At 39.7% G+C, this 16,850-nt stretch overlaps 1 protein-coding gene across 9 annotated transcripts in view; it reads left to right on the top strand.

Moving 5' to 3' along the window:
* Positions 1-1,071: 1,071 nt before the first annotated feature.
* PHIP (pleckstrin homology domain interacting protein) overlaps positions 1,072-16,850 on the top strand; it is a 127,073-nt gene continuing 111,294 nt past the window's right edge. For 3 of the 9 annotated variants that reach the window (XM_008523870.2, XM_008523869.2, XM_070559005.1), the window contains exon 1: positions 2,368-2,743. In XM_008523870.2, coding sequence (XP_008522092.2) covers positions 2,408-2,743 — 336 coding nt within the window. In that variant the 5' untranslated portion in view covers positions 2,368-2,407. Of the gene's footprint in view, positions 1,443-1,551; positions 1,611-1,719; positions 1,750-1,924; positions 1,985-2,339; positions 2,744-16,850 lie in introns of those variants that run through there. The other 6 variants (XM_070558998.1, XM_008523871.2, XM_070558999.1 and 3 more) reach the window with 5 other exon arrangements.

The following is a 16,850-nucleotide window of genomic DNA, read 5'->3' as shown; positions in this document are numbered from 1 at the left end:
CTCTTTTTGTCAGTTTTCAAGAAGTCATCCCGTGATTAACTGTAAACAGGAATGGTTTGCACCTCAAATTAGAAGCCATTAATTAGCATGACGAAGTCAATTGCAAGATACACAGATAATTTAAATTATTTAATCACTAATCACCTTGGCTAAAGAGTAGTATACTCTTTCAATATCCTTCGGTAGGCTATTGATCTGTCACTAAATTACCTCCAGATCAGTTAGAGCTAAATATTAGCGTTCTTTCCTTTCTCTCAGATTTACATTATTCCCTCTTGTTAACACTTAAAAAAGCTTGGAGGTTCTTTAATCCCAAATCCTTAATTAGCCATCACTAGCCTTTTAGTAATTAGGAAAGAGTACCTGAAGTACAGATCAGGAGTTCTCTTGGCTCATATAACAATGAAAAACATTTTTAAAATGTACGCTTAAGGCAATGGCAGTAATAAAAGATATATGCAGAGGTGGCTTCGGCAAATAACGGGCTTGCAAACGCAAGTGCTTAACAAAAAGCGTCCGAACCTCTATCACGATATACAGCACTCCAATAAATTACACAACACTTTGCATAGGCTGCAGAAATAACGCAGGACGAGACTTACACAGATGCCAATCCGCAGCATTTATACACATGCACATGGCAAGAGACAGAAACCAAACACTATCATTCAGCTCGGGCAGGGTGGCGCGATCCCGAGTTTGCCCAGCGTGAGAGTGCTCTCTGCGTGTGTGTCTGTGTGCGCGCGTGAGAGTGAGACCCATCCTCGGGGCATTTCCCCTCTTTGGGCAGTTTTGCTTCATTTGTTTCCTATTTCTGCTACATAGAAACTAACTTCCATCTCAGCCCCAGCCAGCGCCGCTGAATAGAGCCAGTGCTGCGGCTCCGTGTGCGTCAGATCCCTCCGCGGCCGTGCCGGCGCCCTCCCTCCCGCGATCGGCCTCCACAGAGAAAGCGCCTTCCAGCCAACCCGCGGCTCCGGCTCCGACATCTTCTCCGCCTGGAAATAAATAAATAAATCGCGCCTCCGGACGGGGAGGCGGGGGCGCGGGCCTGGCCGCGCCGGGGCGGGCGCGCCGGGGCACGGGGCCGGGGGCACTCCTTTTTCTGCGCCGGGGCGGGGGCGCGGGCCGCGCAGGGGCGAGCCCGGAGCCGCGAAGGCGGCGGACTCCTTTCTGCGGCGGAGGGATCCGCGGCGGAGGCGGCGGCGGCGGCCGTAGCGGCTGCCGGAGAGTTGTTGTTTCCTCCTCCTCCTCCTCCGCCTCCGCCGCCGTTGCTTGAATGGTGGAGCCGAGGCTCGGCTCGTGAGCACACAGTGACAGCTATAGGGCAGGCGGCGGCACCGTCCCCGCTTCCCCTCGGCGGCGGGGTGTCCCGCCGGCGGCCCCGAAGTGACCCATAAACATGTCTTGCGAGAGGAAAGGCCTCTCGGAGCTGCGATCGGGTAAGTCGGGGGTCGCCGGGGCCGCTGGCGCCGGGCGAGTCCGCCCGCGGCCCCCGCCCCCCGCGCCCGCCGCTCAGCCTGTGTCTCCCCGTCCCTCTCTCCCGCGCAGAGCTCTACTTCCTCATCGCCCGGTTCCTGGAAGATGGACCCTGTCAGCAGGCGGCCCAGGTAGGCGGCGCGGCGGCCGGGCCGGCGCTGCGCTCGGCGTGGGGGAGGGCGGCGCGGCGCGGGGCCGGGCCGGGGCGCGGGGCTCAGCTTCCCCGCTTTGTTGTTGCAGGTGCTGATCCGCGAGGTGGCCGAGAAGGAGGTAAGGGCGGCGGCGGCCCGGCGCGGCCCCCGCGCGCGGCCGCCCTGGGCCCGGCCGGCGCCGCCCGCCGCGGCGGGGCTGGGGGCGCGGGGCGCGGGGTCCCCGGCGGGCGCGGGGCGGCGGGGGAGGGGCGCGGCGGCCGGGCGGGCGGCTCACGGGTGTCCTCTCCCCGCAGCTGCTGCCCCGCCGCACCGACTGGACCGGGAAGGAGCATCCCCGGACCTACCAGAATCTGGTGAGACATTCCCGTCGCGGAGCAAAGAAACTTTTCCCCGAGTCGAATAAAAATTGAATTTCCCGCAATTTTTTACAGAGACAAAAACTTGGCCCCAGAACGTGAAAGCTTCGAAGGCCACGGGGAGGGTGGGGAGGCCGGCGCGGGGCCGCGGGGGCGGCGGCCGGGGGGACCCGCACCCCGGGGCCGCAGGGGCTGCCGAGGATTTATTTGTGATATTTTGTTAATGTGCTAGAAATAAAGATACGTCATGAGTGTTGTGCAGTGCAAGGCCGGAGGAGGAGGGGCCGGCGCGCGGCCGGGCGGGGCGGGGGCGCGCGCGGCGGCGGCGGCGGCGCGGGCGGCGGGCGCGCTCGCTCGGCGCTGTGCTCGCTCGGCGCTGTGCTCGCGGCGCGCGCGCGGACGACCGGCCGGCCTCACACAATGGCTGCGCTGCCCGCCGCGGCCGCAGTCTCGCGCCGGCGGGCCGCCGGGCCCCGTGGCCCCGTGGCGCGGCGCTCCTGCTCCTGCTCCCCTTCCCGCTCCCGCGCCGGGGCTTCCCTGAGTTCCGAGCTGCTGTGTGTTGGAGGGGCTCCGATGTGTGCTGACGGCGGCCGCGGCACGGCTTCCATTTCGCCGAAGCCAGAAGTTGAACAGGCGTGTTCTCCTTTTGCTAATTCTCCTGTGAACGCCCCTCGTTCAGTCAAAAATTGTTGCTGGAGGCCGCCGACGAGTTTTGAATTTTGCCCATATATTCGCTATTGGGATGGAAGTTGGCAAGTAAAAGTTTGTTGATTTGTATTGGGGAGTATTTTGTTCAATAGCTTGAAAAATGCCTTGGTTTGGTGGTTTCTTCAAGGTGAATAGTGATTGAAAGCAGTGGACCTATCGCTGAAGCCTGGGCGCCGGAGGCCAGGGCGCCCTGTGCGGGAGTCGGTGTCGGGGCCGCCGCGGGGGCGGGCGCCGAGCTGCCGGGACGCCGTTGCCACGGCCTTGGGGGCGGTCGTCAGGGCGGGCGGCCTGCGCTGCTCGGACGCCCGGCTCAGAGTCGGCGTCTTCGCGAGGGGAAGGCAGGGCGTGACTGCGATGGTGCATGTTTCATTTGCATGGAGAACGTTTAACTTTTGCGTCTGAATCTCTTATGATTTAATATAGGATGTTAAGTGCTCGCAGATGATAAACTAAGCAAGGGTCTTTAGGTTTAGTGAATTTTAAACTTAACGATGTGTTCATTTCAGTATTTCGTTAGTTTCCAAGTAGTGATTTAGGCTAGTTTCATTAAATACTTGATTAAAATGGAGTTTGAAGCAAACTCCAAGATTCAGTAACTGCAATATTTAAATTAATCTTTAGGTTGTAAATAGTTGACAGTCTTGAGTGAATTTCCATGTCTTGTTATTTGAAAAAATTACCTTAAAGATTATAATATTCTATTTTTAAGAATTGGGCAGATTTTACGAAACTCATCTTTTTATCTAGTAAAAACCCCACTGAAGATTGCTGTTTTCTTAAGTTGGAGTCTTGGTAATGTTACATTTATATTTTTAAATGAAGTGGCTAAGTATCTGGTCAAATTATGGGAATGTCTAATTCTTGTAGGAATGTCATCTTGTTTTTTCCACTAAAAAGAGGGGCACCAATGTCGATTTCTATTTAATTTAATTTTTGAGAGGGTTTCTTATCTCTCACATAATAGTAAAATGAATTTATATTCCTAGTCTCTTTATCAGACTTAGGACACAAATAGGCAGTGTCTTCATTAATGTATTATTTTCCAAGTCCATCTGTTTTGCATGAAAGTGGTTTTTCTTGCTTGGATTGTTTTCACCTTTTCACTGAACAGTCGTTGGCATGCTCATGAAGCTGTTAAGAATTCTCATTAGAATTCAGTTTTTTGGCTCATTTTCTCTTTTCATTCAGCGTATTGCTCATTCTATATCTACTGGGTACAAGCATCGAACTGTGTATCTAGTGTGCGTGTTTGGTTTAACTTTGACTTTTTTATTGAGATAGTTATCTCTGAAAACATTTTGGAGCATCATGTGTCGGAGCACATTTTTGTTCAATAGTGGGATCTTGAAATTTTATGTCTAGGTGAGCACATGCAAAATCTCTTATACAGTATTCTTTATTGTCTTAATTTCTGATTTTAAAAAGTTTTCCTTTATCACTTATCAAATTGAGTTTATTAACATTGGTTTGAAGATTATTTTGGTGAGTGAAACCAGAGTAATAACTTTTGTTTGTGGTTTGAGTAGTGTCTTCGTCCACCAGGAAATTTGTTGCTATGTTAGCTGATAAATTCAGTAAAATATTTTAAAGGCAAGGATTCCTATGTCAGATTGAAATTCTTAGAAAACCTCCAATTACAGCTTTTTAGGGTGGAGTATATTTGTACTTGTGTGCTTAAAAATAAGCATAGATCAGCATCTACAGTCAGCCTACAGACAAAATCGCAGAGATTGAGTTTTGACCAGGAGGAAGGTGGAGTCTTAAGAGCAGTTTTAAAAGTTTACAGATTAAAAATAAAAATTGATGCATTTGTTTCAAGTGTGGTTGATAAAGGCATTGATTGTGATTATTGCCATCTACCTGAAGATTTAAAACATTTATAACAGTGAATGGAATTTGATAGGAAGCTGAAGGTTTTTTTTCACTCCACGGTATATGTTTAATCAGATTTATATTTTTTTAAATGTGAGGTTGATTTTAAAGCAAAATGGCATTTTGTAAAGCTTTTATTAGAATTCTTATTTTTTAAATGGAGCCAAGCATAGGTGGCAAACTTTTTGTAGAATAAGAAAAACTCAACTAATCTTTGGACAAAGAGAAAGCTCTGTCATTGCTTCTTTATTCCTTAGTTTGAATAGTGAAATAAGTTGGTTTATTAAGTTTTGCTTTCTAGTTGTTGCCTTAGTTAGTGGTGATTGCATACTTATGAGATCTTGAGGCAGAATTTTAAGCATTTTTACCAGATTTGGGACTCTTATAACATTTCTGGCTTACAAAACATTTTTTTTCAAAACTGGGTTCATGTTTTGCTAATCTATTAAAGTGATATAATTCTTTATTTTTTTTGTAATGATATTTGTTTTTTTAAAAATGATAACACTTGATTAGAAATTCTTCTATTCAAGTGAAAGGAGTGGGAGTCAGGAGATGTGGGTTGTGATCTTAGCCTTGCCAACTGTTAGCCTGTAGGTTACCTCTGGAAAGTCATGGAATTTCTCTGGGCCCCAGTAACCTCATTTGTCAAATAAGTGAATTAGGGGCTGGCCCGGTGGCACAGCAGTTAAGTTTGCATGTTCTGCTTTGGCAGCCCAGGGTTCACCAGTTCAGATCCCGGGTGCGGACATGGCATCACTTGTCAAGCCATGCTGTGGTAGGCGTCCCATGTATAAAGTAGAGGAAGTTGGGCACAGATATTAGCTGAGTGCCAGTCTTCCTCAGCAAAAAGAGGAGGATTGGCAGCAGATGTTAGCTCAGGGCTAATCTTCCTCTGGGGGAAAAAATGAATTGAAGTTTTTCTAATCTGAAGATACGATGTTGAACTAGAAATAGTGGCGCATTGTCTCTAAAAGCTCAACTCTTTCATTTTGGAGTTTGATTATCCAAAACAGAGAAAAGTAGATCTACAGAAATCATGCAGATTAGAAAATTGTATAAATGCTGTTATAGTGCCGTTCTTAGGTTGTAGTATCATTTCTGCTTAAAAAAATGAAGTTTTTTGAGACACTAACTACATTGTAGACTACCTCTTCACTCTGTAATTAGTGTGTTTTTCACCATGTTAAGTACTAGTTTTCGTAAATTATTGGTGGTCTTAAAATCAGAGATGAATAGGAACCGTGAATAGGATTTACTTAAGTATATATCTTAAGTATGTATTTATTTAGAGTATGCTAGTTAATGTGGAAGGTATAAAACCTAGAAAACACATTTTAGGAAAAAAGTAGGTAACATATTAAATGTTTTTGAATCAAGGATTCCCATTTTATATTGAAGATAACATGATACTTTCAAAACTTAACCAGTATAATTTAGGGGGGTATATAATGAAATAAATGTGTGTAGTAGAGTTACCATTTCCTTTTTTAATAGGATATCAATGAAATAGTAAGCTTTGCTTGGTAGTCTGTAGAGCATGGCTTTCCTATCTCCTGATCGTTATAATGAAGAAAAAAATGTTAGATGTGAAGGAGATACTACGTCCTGAAGGGCTGATGTGGGCAAACTTCATCCTTTCTTATACTTGTAATTATCCTATTGGTGCTTGTACCATTATTTTAAAAAGCTTGAGGGATTTATAAAAATTTTTAAATGAAGTAAGTTCCTGTTAAATTTTTAATACTTTTCAGTAATTGTAAAGTTGCGTGAATGTAAGGGAGGAGTTGGATTATCCCCTCCCCAACTACACAGTGGTGTTTTATGTGTTTGTTATGAGGCAGAATAGTACTGCAGGAGTCTGTCTCCCAATTTGTAAAATGGGTTAATAATAGCTCCTATTTTGTAAGATTTGGTGAGTGATAACTGACTGGCACAAATCAGGCACTGTGTAAGGGTTTGTGTTTGTTATTTTCACAACTTTAGTAGTGGTAGTAGAGTTTGTTCCAATTATAGCTTTATAATGTTGAATTAAGGTGTAATTTAAGAAAAACATTTTTATTGCAGAAACAGGTACATATACGTTTCTGAACATAGCAGCTGTGGTATAAATAAGGCCGGTTTAAAACTTCAGATACTATTAGTATAATTACTTTGTAGATTCAAGGATGAAATAATTAAGCCTAAAATGTAAAGAAAAAATGTATAGTAAATACCAAAAATAAATAATTTTGAAAGCACTGTGGGTAGATTTCTAGAAAAATTTTCCTGGTCTGTGCAGGGATTCTAACTGTGACTATTTTTGTGGAACAATTAACATTAAGAAATGTTTGAGTGGTTGAAATATCCAGAATTCATTTGAGCTTATATGAAGCTTTTTTTCTTTTGTTAACGATCAGATGAAATTTAGGGAGCTTGCCTGTTGCTTCTGGCTCCTTTTGTACGGAGATATAATTTAAAATCACTGCAGTAGTTTGTATTCTTTTTGGAAATCATCAGAAAGGTGATGTTTTGTCTATCTGGCTCAAAGATATGTATGTTTTAAACAGTTTAATAAAGATTTTTTAAAATGAATCCTTAAGTGAGCATTAGGGTAAATAAATCATATGAATGTCAATTTTTTAATCCACTCAATTTTTTTTGTCAGACTACAAGTTTTTGTTTCTTTTATCTGAAAGATCCTTCTCTCACCTACTTCAGCCATTCTTCTTTTTTCCAAATTTTGTGGTTATCTATCCTATCACTACAGAATTGTAACAAATAAAATTGTATCCTACATAACTTATTTTGGACTAGTGATGCCACACAGGTTAATTTCATACTTGCTAGTAGTTTCCTCGCATAATCTTCAGAATTCATAGAAAATATCTGTCATATTAAGTAAAGTGGCTGTTAGTTAACAGAGTACTAAGCATATCCATTTAGAATAGCTTCCTATTAATTACTTTTAATTGACTTTAGGAAAGTTAGACATTAAAATGAATATACTAGAGAAAGTCTTTTAACAGCAAGTGCTTTTTTAGGATGTTTAAGTTGCTTTTGTAATTATATCTAAAAATGATAAAGGCTGTTATGTAATTAGGAACCAAATGTAAAATTTTAGAAATAAATTTCAAGTGTGTTAAGATTATCACTTTCTATTATTTTGTGAGAAGCTATGTTGGTGAAATTATGAGTAATTTGTGAAAATAAATATGTTATTGAACGTATGGAATATAGAGGAGTAAGTATTTTATAACAGATTGGGGAAAACGTTAATACCTTTTCTCTCTATGGAATTTGAGAATTCAGGGTACTGAAAAATGAAAAATTATGATATTGAACAATGAAATATGTAAGTGGTGAGAACCTTTGGTCACTACAGAGAAGGTGGTCATCGGGTATGAAGCAGGTCCACCATTAGTTATTCTACCCCCCCCCAAGCCCCCCCCCCCCCCCCCCAGCCAAGGCAGCCTTATTTGAGCTCAGGGATCACAGATAAGGAAAAGGATGGTTGAATGAGAAGTTTTTGATACTAAAAAAAATTTTGGTAGCAACACAGTCTGATGCAGCTTCTGCTGAGATTACAACTAATTTAAATTGTAAGAGGAAAGAGATTTGTAGTATGAGGCTTAGGCTGTTATTCCTGACAGCATGGATGCTGGCAGCCTGCTGCAGCTTTATGAAGCACATAGAGAGTCCGTGTATTCTGCATTCCAGATGGCCTGTGGTCATGGTAGCATGACCCATTTATATGGTCTCTCACGGTTAGAAAGCAGACTCGTAACATATCTTGGCAGAGATTATAGTATAAATACAAGACACATTTACCTTGTATCATTTGATTTTGGCTTAGTTTTTGGGTGTGCAAATACTAAATTCTAGGCAACTTGGAGAAATATGCATTTTCTGAAACAACTTCACTGCCATTGTATGTGTGGTGTTAGTTATTCTGAGTAAAGTGTTTGAAACCTTACTAAAAATGAACTGGTTGTTCTCTTAAGATTATTCACATTGGCATTTTAGGAATAAGTTGAATTTTTCATCTGTAAATTAATAGACAATAACTTTTTTAACAGAATTATAGATTTGAATTTTAAATTATGTTTTACTAAGTAAATAATATTTCAAAGAAAATTTCTTATTGCACAAATTATGCTTAACAAGCATGACTTGATTTAAAAACAAAACTTAGGGGCTAACTCCGTGGCCTAGTGGTTGATTGGTGCACTCCACATCTGTGGCCTGGGTTTGTGGGTTCAGATCCAGGATGTGGACCTACACCACTTATCAGCCATGCTGTGGCGGCAACCCACATATAAAATAGGGGAAGATTGCAATTTAGCTCAGAGCTAATCTTCCTCAAGCAAAAAAAGAGAAAGATTGGCAATAGATGTTAGCTCAGGGCTAATCTTCCTCAGCAAAAACATAAAAACAAAACAAAATGTGTCATTTTAAAAAGTGAAATTTTCTCATTTTGTTGTGTTTTAAGTTAATTTTTGCAGGGCATTCTTTGTGGTTTGTGGAAACCCTAATTCTGGCTAGAGTATTTTTAGCAAAATTTAGTCAGATTGTGATGAGTAAAATTTGGAAGAGTAGGATTGCCTTTTCTTTAAATGACAAATTTGTATTCAGAATTGTATTGATAATACCAACTGAATTATCTAAAAGAATTTTTAGGTGGTTGACTAAATTGTGACTATAAGACAGTCTTTAATGCATGTTTATTCATAGTTAATTAGGAGTAAATAGACCACCAAGATTAATTTTGTCACTTAATAAGAGTCTATATTAATTTTTTTTTTTAAAGATTTTATTTTTTCCTTTTTCACCCCAAAGCCCCCGGTACATAGTTGTATATTCTTCGTTGTGGGTCCTTCTAGTTGTGGCATGTGGGACGCTGCCTCAGTGTGGTTTGATGAGCAGTGCCATGTCCGCGCCCAGGATTCGAACCAACGAAACACTGGGCTGCCTGCAGCAGAGCGAGCAAACTTAACCACTCGGCCACGGGGCCAGCCCCTATATTAATTTTAATATACTTCTAATTACAAAGAAATCATAGGCGTGTAAGAGTCATGAGAATAGTTACCCGGCTTAGAGGATTTGGCTTGCAAAATGGCTTTTTGGGTTTCATTAATTTTGTAATCCTAAAAGCTGTGTGACAGAGGTGGTGGGGAAGACTAAAGTTTTGAGAAGAAAACTGTAATGTAAGAAAAATAACAGTGATTTGCAATCAGGAGACCTGGGTTTGAGCACTGTTTCTCCCTCTTTCTAAATGTATGACCTTGGACAAACTGTAACCTTTGGACTCCAGTTTTCTTTACCTGTGAAATGGGGAGAACGCTTAACCTTATTTGCTTGTGAAGATAAATAAATTTTGAGAATACTTGACACGAAGTAGATATTCCATATGTTTTTCTATGTGGAGAAACTAATACAGTAAAAAAAAAAATGCTCAGAAAATGTGAACTTGCTTGAAAGATTATAGATATAATTTAACCTACACTTTGTAATAATGCAAACAGATTTATAAGTTTAAAAGTTTGAGAATTTTAGGGGCCAGATTTTAATAATAGGCCTTACAGAATAATCGAATAGCAAATAGCATTTTTTAATCTCTGATTTTGTTTATATGCTAAAATAGTCATAAAAATAATATATTCCATTAATCTGACCTTTTAGAACTCAGATCTGAAAAAATTGCAAAAACAGATGTGATAAGATTTGAAAAACTGACTTTTTAAATTACCAGTCAGGTATTCAAAACGTAGGGATGAAGTGAAGAGCCTCGTCAAATCAGATCAGGCTAGTGCCTCCCATGAGGTGCTTCTTATTTTCATTGGGACTTCTTAACTATGTGTTAGGAGGAGGACTGGCATTCTAGGTCTCACAAGTAAATCAGTTAGTTGGAAATGAGTATATTATCAACCCTACTTTGAAAGGTCTTTAAAAAGCCAAATTTTTTTCCCTTTTTAGATCTAGAAAGCCTTTTTTCAACATAAAAGTTCAACGTGTAGTATGCAATATGGAATGTAATTACAGTAACAGCAACTCTTAAGTCAGGTGCCATGACCAGCTTCCAAGGTGCTGATCCCAGTTGCAATCCCAGTCTTACAGATGTGGACGCTGAGACTTAGAGTAAACGTTTTCCCCACACTCAGAAAGTTTCAGTCTAGGCTGTTTGACTAGAGCTCTTAAACTACTGATCTTTTCTTAAAAAAATTGAGTAGAGAAGTTCTTAATGACAATATGTCTGGTGGAATGCAGTGGCTTTCAGGTTCTTTATATTCTCTTCTCACTGATAACACTTACCTTCTAACAATACCTTCCACCGATAATGGCAAAATTTTCTTGGGTAGAAGGGACGACTGTTTATGTGAGGTAGCATACCAAGCAAAAGCAGTTTGATTTACCGAAAGATATAGGAAAATAAACCACTCAAATAGCTCACTTTCTTTTCTTTTTCTTCCCTTGCTACAGTTCACATTTTGAGAAGATGATAATTCTATTGTTCAAATTGTAGTTGGTAATTCTAGAAATATTTTAACATATGCAGCCTGAGAAAGGAGTGATACTGGTTTATGATTTGGGCCAAGATGTCGGTGAGGCATGAGCAGAGTTGCCCGTGTTTCACAGAATTCTATTACCTCTGCCGCTGAAAATGTTGCTAGAACCAAGAACTGTTCTTGAGATCAGGGGTGGGTAGGCTGGCTGCTGCACGTAGATTGTGCGGGAGACCTGTTGTTGCAAGGCCCATGAGCTAAAGTTCTTACATTTTTACAGAGTTGTTGAAAACATATATATGCAACAGAGAAAGTAGCCCCCAAAGCCTAAAATATTTACCACCTGACCCTTTACAGAAAATGTTTGCTGACCTCTGCTCTAGACAACATGATATTTACGAAAAGGATACCTTTGTTTAATTCAAATTTTAACGGTTAATTTTGGGCAGTTAACCAAAGATTGTTGTCACACCATATCAAGTGATTCTCAATTGGGATTGGAGCTGAGGGTAGGGATATGAGAAGTTTGAAAAAGCTCTGACTATCACGGAATGAATCTCCGTGGGGTGGCATTAGAGTTTGATCCATAAAGCAGATTCTCACATCTTAGAGAGGAGATGAAATATTTATCAAAAAGGGCATGGATTAAAAAAAATAGAGCAATACTGATAAATGTGCATTTTTTTAATTCTTATTTTTTAATAGTAATCGTAAATTTTACGATATTAACCCTTTAGTTGTTTAATCTGTTTATACCTTGCTTCTAACTTTAAGAGTTTAAAATTTTAACTGTGGAAACATTGAGAAAAGTAGGATCAATCACATTGATTTCCTTTAGCCATTTTGGGAGACAGTATTTAGAGTTGTCCTATATCACTGTAGTTTTATATTCTACTTCTATCCTTATACTTTTAAGTGTTCTCTTTTACCTATAGGAATTTATGTTTTTGTGCTAGTTTGCTTAGTAGTGAAAGTGAACTTTAAAGTGTTTTTTTTTCTGGCTCAGTTTAATGTCTGTGTCTCAGACTATTCAAAATGTCTATTTTATAGCTTACTTGCACATCGATAGAGCCATATATCTGAAGCACTATGTACTTTTGCGGGGGCAGTATGAGTGTGGACTCTGGAGTTAGACTGCCTGGGTTTTGCTCTCATCTCTACCATCCACTAAATGTATATGACCTTGGGAAGGTGTTTTATCTTTTTGTACCATAATTAATTGGAATAATAATACTACATACTTAAGGTTGTTAAAATAATTGAGCTTCTACACAGGAAACTTTACCATACTTATCACAAGGCCTAGAAATTATTGTGCGGCTAGTATGTGTTAGCTATGTTAGTGTCATTAATATTTATCACACTTTATAATTTGGTCATAATTTTTTTGTGTTGAAGGGCTTGAAAGCAGCTCTGGTCATGGAAAGTAGTAGGTATATTAGAATTGAGGAGGGTCAAGTTTTGTTTTGTTTTTCCCAAATAATAGTGTACAAACAGTTACTGAGAATCCAAATGTAGACATTTTGGATAAGGAATTTTATTTCAAGTTTTTCTATTTTAATTTTCTTTTTATTTTTTTACTAGTATAAATAAATAAAAGTTCATTCAAACTAAACAACTTAAGTTTAATATTAAAGATACCGGGTTCTAGGGCTGGCCCCATGGCCAGCTGGTTAAGTTCACATGCTCTGCTTCAGCTGCCCAGGGTTTTGCCAGTTTGGATCCTGGGCGCAGACATGGCACTGCTCATCAGGCCCCGCTGAGGTGGTGTCCCACATAGCACAACCAGAGGCACTCACAACTAGAATCTACAACTATGTACTTGGGGGGCTTTGAGGAGAAGAATAAAAAAAAAAAGAAAGAAAAAGAAAAGATTAACAACAGTTGTTAGCTCAGGTGCCAATCTTTAAAAAAAAAAGATGCAGGGTTCTTAGTAATTTGAAAATTAGAAATCGTATGTATAGCTGTAAATGAGCTATTTTAATTTATTAAAATTTGTTTTGTTTTTACTTTTTTTTTTTTTTTAAAGATTGGCACCCAAGCTCACAACTGTTGCCAATTTTCTTTTTTTTTAAGTTCTCCCCGAAGCCCCCCAGTACATAGTTGTAGATTCTAGTTGTGAGTGCCTCTGGTTGTGCTATGTGGGATGCTGCCTCAGCATGGCCTGATGAGTGGTGCCATGTCTGCGCCCAGGATCTGAACTGGGAAAACCCTGGGCCCCCGAAGCAGAGTGCAAGAACTTAACCACTTGGCCACGGGGCTGGCCCCTATTTTTACATTTTAAATGTTGACCATACAGTCATGCAATGCTTAATCATAGGGACACATTCTGAGAGATGCATCATTAGGTGATTTCGTCGTTATGTGAACATCATAGATTATACTTATACAAACCTAGATGGTATAGCCTGCTACACACCTGTGATGTATGATACTAATCTTATGGGACCACTGTCAGGTATGTCAGATGTGCAGTCTATTGCTGTCTGAAATGTTGTTATGCAGTGCGTGACTGTATTGACATGGGTTAGTATTCAGGAAGAGTAACGTTTAGAAAAAGACAGTAGCAAAAGATAATTTTCATTTATTTTTAACAATATATATTGGATGTGTGTGTGAAAGAGATGCAGTTGGGGCCAAAAAGAGTCATAATTCCTGTTCTCTTGTAGTTTATGGTGAAGTTGACAAGAAAAGCATTGAGTCGTTACACTTTTAGATGTATGATCGTAAACTGGTACATGAATTAAGGAAAATTCACTGTCACCAAGATAACAGACTTAGACTAAATAAGGTAAGGGAAAACAAAGGAAGTTACATTTGAGGGAAGATCTGAAGCACATAGAAGAGTTGTCTGGGCAAGGAGATGTGGGGAAATGCAGAAAGTGCACCACATGGGAAAAGCCTGACAGGAGAGATTGCAGGTAAAGACCTTGAAAGAAGGCCAATATGTCTAAATGTGGAAAGTGGGGGCTAGAGGGTGTAGGACTGGGAATGTGCCAGATGAAGCAGAGAAATATGAATGGACCATACTTGGATTTCAGAGCTTGTAGACCATGTTAAGTATTTGGATCTCGAAAGAGCACGGAAAGCCTCTGAAGCTTTTTGGGTAGGGATGAATTGACCAGATGCATATTTTGGAAAGAGCATTCTAATTGCAATATAGAAAACAGATTTTGAGCGAGGTAAAAGGCATGAGTGGTTGTGGGAAAGATGGGAGTTTATTGCAAAGATGATTTGAACTTGGCCTTTTGTTATGGAGATGGAGAGAGGTAGATAGATTTAAGGACAGGAAGGAAAAATCAGTTTGACTCTGTGACTGCTTAGATATTGGGAATGAGGTGGGAGGAGGGAATGGGCAGTGTGAAAAAGATGTGACTTCTTGGTTTGATGCTGAATAGATGGTGTTGCCTTTCCCCAAGTTAGGGCACACTTTTGGAGGATGTTGGCATGAGGATCATGAGTTCATTTTTGCATGTACTGAGGTGAGGACGCTTTGAGATTCCCAAGAGAAATGTCTTTTAAGAAAGTTTGACATGCAGTCCTAGGTTATAGATGGAAATTTGAGAATCATTGGCATAAGGATTGTACAAGGAGAGAGTATAGAGTGAGAAGAAAAGCAGGGTCTGGAGTTGGGCTCTGGAATCCTAGACCTTAAGGAGATTCACCATTTAATGGCTAGCTAGAAGAGAAGTCACTAGGTTCTGTGTATTTTCATGTGTTCATTTATCTAATGATTTATTGAGCGCTTAACTATAAGTACTGCCTTAGGTACTGGCTGGACAGGTAAACAAGATCTAATCCCATGTCTTCTTATGTATGATATGGACAAGTAAATTGGCCATTTTAATATAGTGCAGGGGTCTTATGAACCCTCAGAACAGGGCAAGATAGTGGTAGGCCCTATATGTGTGTTTTTTGGCGGGGGGAAAGAATCATAGCTATCATTAGATTCCCACTGAGGTCTAGGTATCAAAATATGTTAAGAACAATTAATAATTTCTACAAAGTGCTGGGGGAGTGGGGTAAAGGAACACTTGGGAAGGAGTATAATGTGCTATGGAAACACAAAGATAGTATGTCCAAGAAGAAGGGGCCAGAGGTGGTGTAACAGGTGTTGGGAAGCAGTGAGGCATAGAGAATGAGATGTGGAGATAGGTGGGTAAAGAAAAGATTTCCAGCAGAGGGATCAGTTTGTATAGAGTCTCAAAAGCCAGAAAGCATGAGGAGTTTAAGAAGTGAAAGTATCTCTTCTAACTTTAAAATGAAAGTTGATTTTGAGAAATTGAAATACATTAAATCATCAAGGAGAGATTTAGTTGGAAAAAGTAGATTCATACCATTTTATTAGAGATAAAATTCTGCATTAAGGATTTTCAGGTTCGTTACCTGAAATGTATTTTTCAAGAAGACCCTAAAACAGGATTATCACAAAACTTGAACTTTCTTAATAAAGTAAAATTTTTAAGATGAATTTTGATCAATTTTATTAAAGAAGTCCTGTTAGAATAATTGTATGCAAGTTTAGAACTGGGAGGAATCCTATAAATATTCTAGACTTTTTCTTTTCAATTTTATTTTTAAGTAAATTATTTTGGAGAAGATTAGAGAAAAGTATAAATACAGTTTTAAAAATTCCTATTTTGGTATATTCTAAATGCTTTTTCTGTTTAGCTAATCATACTAGTGTTTGGAAGAGTATGTTTTGAGTCAAGATGATATTAGGGAAAAAGGACATCTATAGTAAAATGAGTTAGGGAAATTGTGCATTACACAAAATTAAATAGATTTCTCTCAGTTTTTCAGAGGGTTAGTATCATTGTGTTTTGTGAATCTCCAAAGTGAAGATGTAGTATGTATAATTTGTATTAGAACCTCTCCTGTGTGCCGGACTCTGTAATGTTTTAAATTATCTTATTGAAATGTGATAATATGGCTCCATGTTGTCTCCATGATACTCAGAGTGTATTTTGATAAAACGTAACGTAGGTTCCTTTTAATTGGCTTCACCTTAGAAGGATGAATATTAGCTAACTTTTTAAAAATACTATTCCTGGTCTTCTGCAGTTGGAGTATAATAGAATGAAATGATTTAACCCCTCACCAAATTAGACTTATCATAAGGAATTCATAGAAACTTGGCATTATTAAGTGAACTTGAGTATCAGTTCTCAAATTTCCTGGCCTTACAACTCCTTTACGTTAGTAAAAATTTAGTTTTTTTACTTATATGGATTATAATCTATTCATATTTACCATTTAAAAAATCAAAACAAATTTAAAAATTGTATTTAAATATAATAAACTCATGTTAATATAAATAACTTTTTTGTAACATTTTCTGAAACAAAAGAGAAGAGTGGCATTGTTTCATGTTTTTGGCGATGTTTGCTGTCTGGCTTAATAGAAGACAGGTAGATTCTTAGATCTGCTTCTGCATTCAGTCTGTTGTGACATCACGTGTTATGAGGCCTCTGCAAAACACCATCCACTCATGAGAAAATGAGAGTGAAAAAGCAAATAACATTTTAGTATCACTCATAATTTTTACCTTAAAAACCCCCAGGGGTTCACAGAGCACACTTTGAGAAAAGCTGGACTAGGGTATTTAGGTACTACAGTGAGAAATTTTTTGTAACTTGATAGCCTAACTATAAAGTGATAAAATAGTATACTTTATTTTTTCTAATTTAATTATCTTCAGATATTATGCAAATGTGTGTTTACTAAAAGACTTTCAGATGGATAATAAAAATATTAGCATTGTATATCTTGGTTTCAAATGCTAGCATAAATTAGGTAGC

This window comes from Equus przewalskii, chromosome 9 (assembly GCF_037783145.1).
Source record: "Equus przewalskii isolate Varuska chromosome 9, EquPr2, whole genome shotgun sequence".
Lineage (NCBI taxonomy): Eukaryota > Metazoa > Chordata > Mammalia > Perissodactyla > Equidae > Equus > Equus przewalskii.
This window is presented reverse-complemented; position numbering and strand designations above follow the sequence as displayed.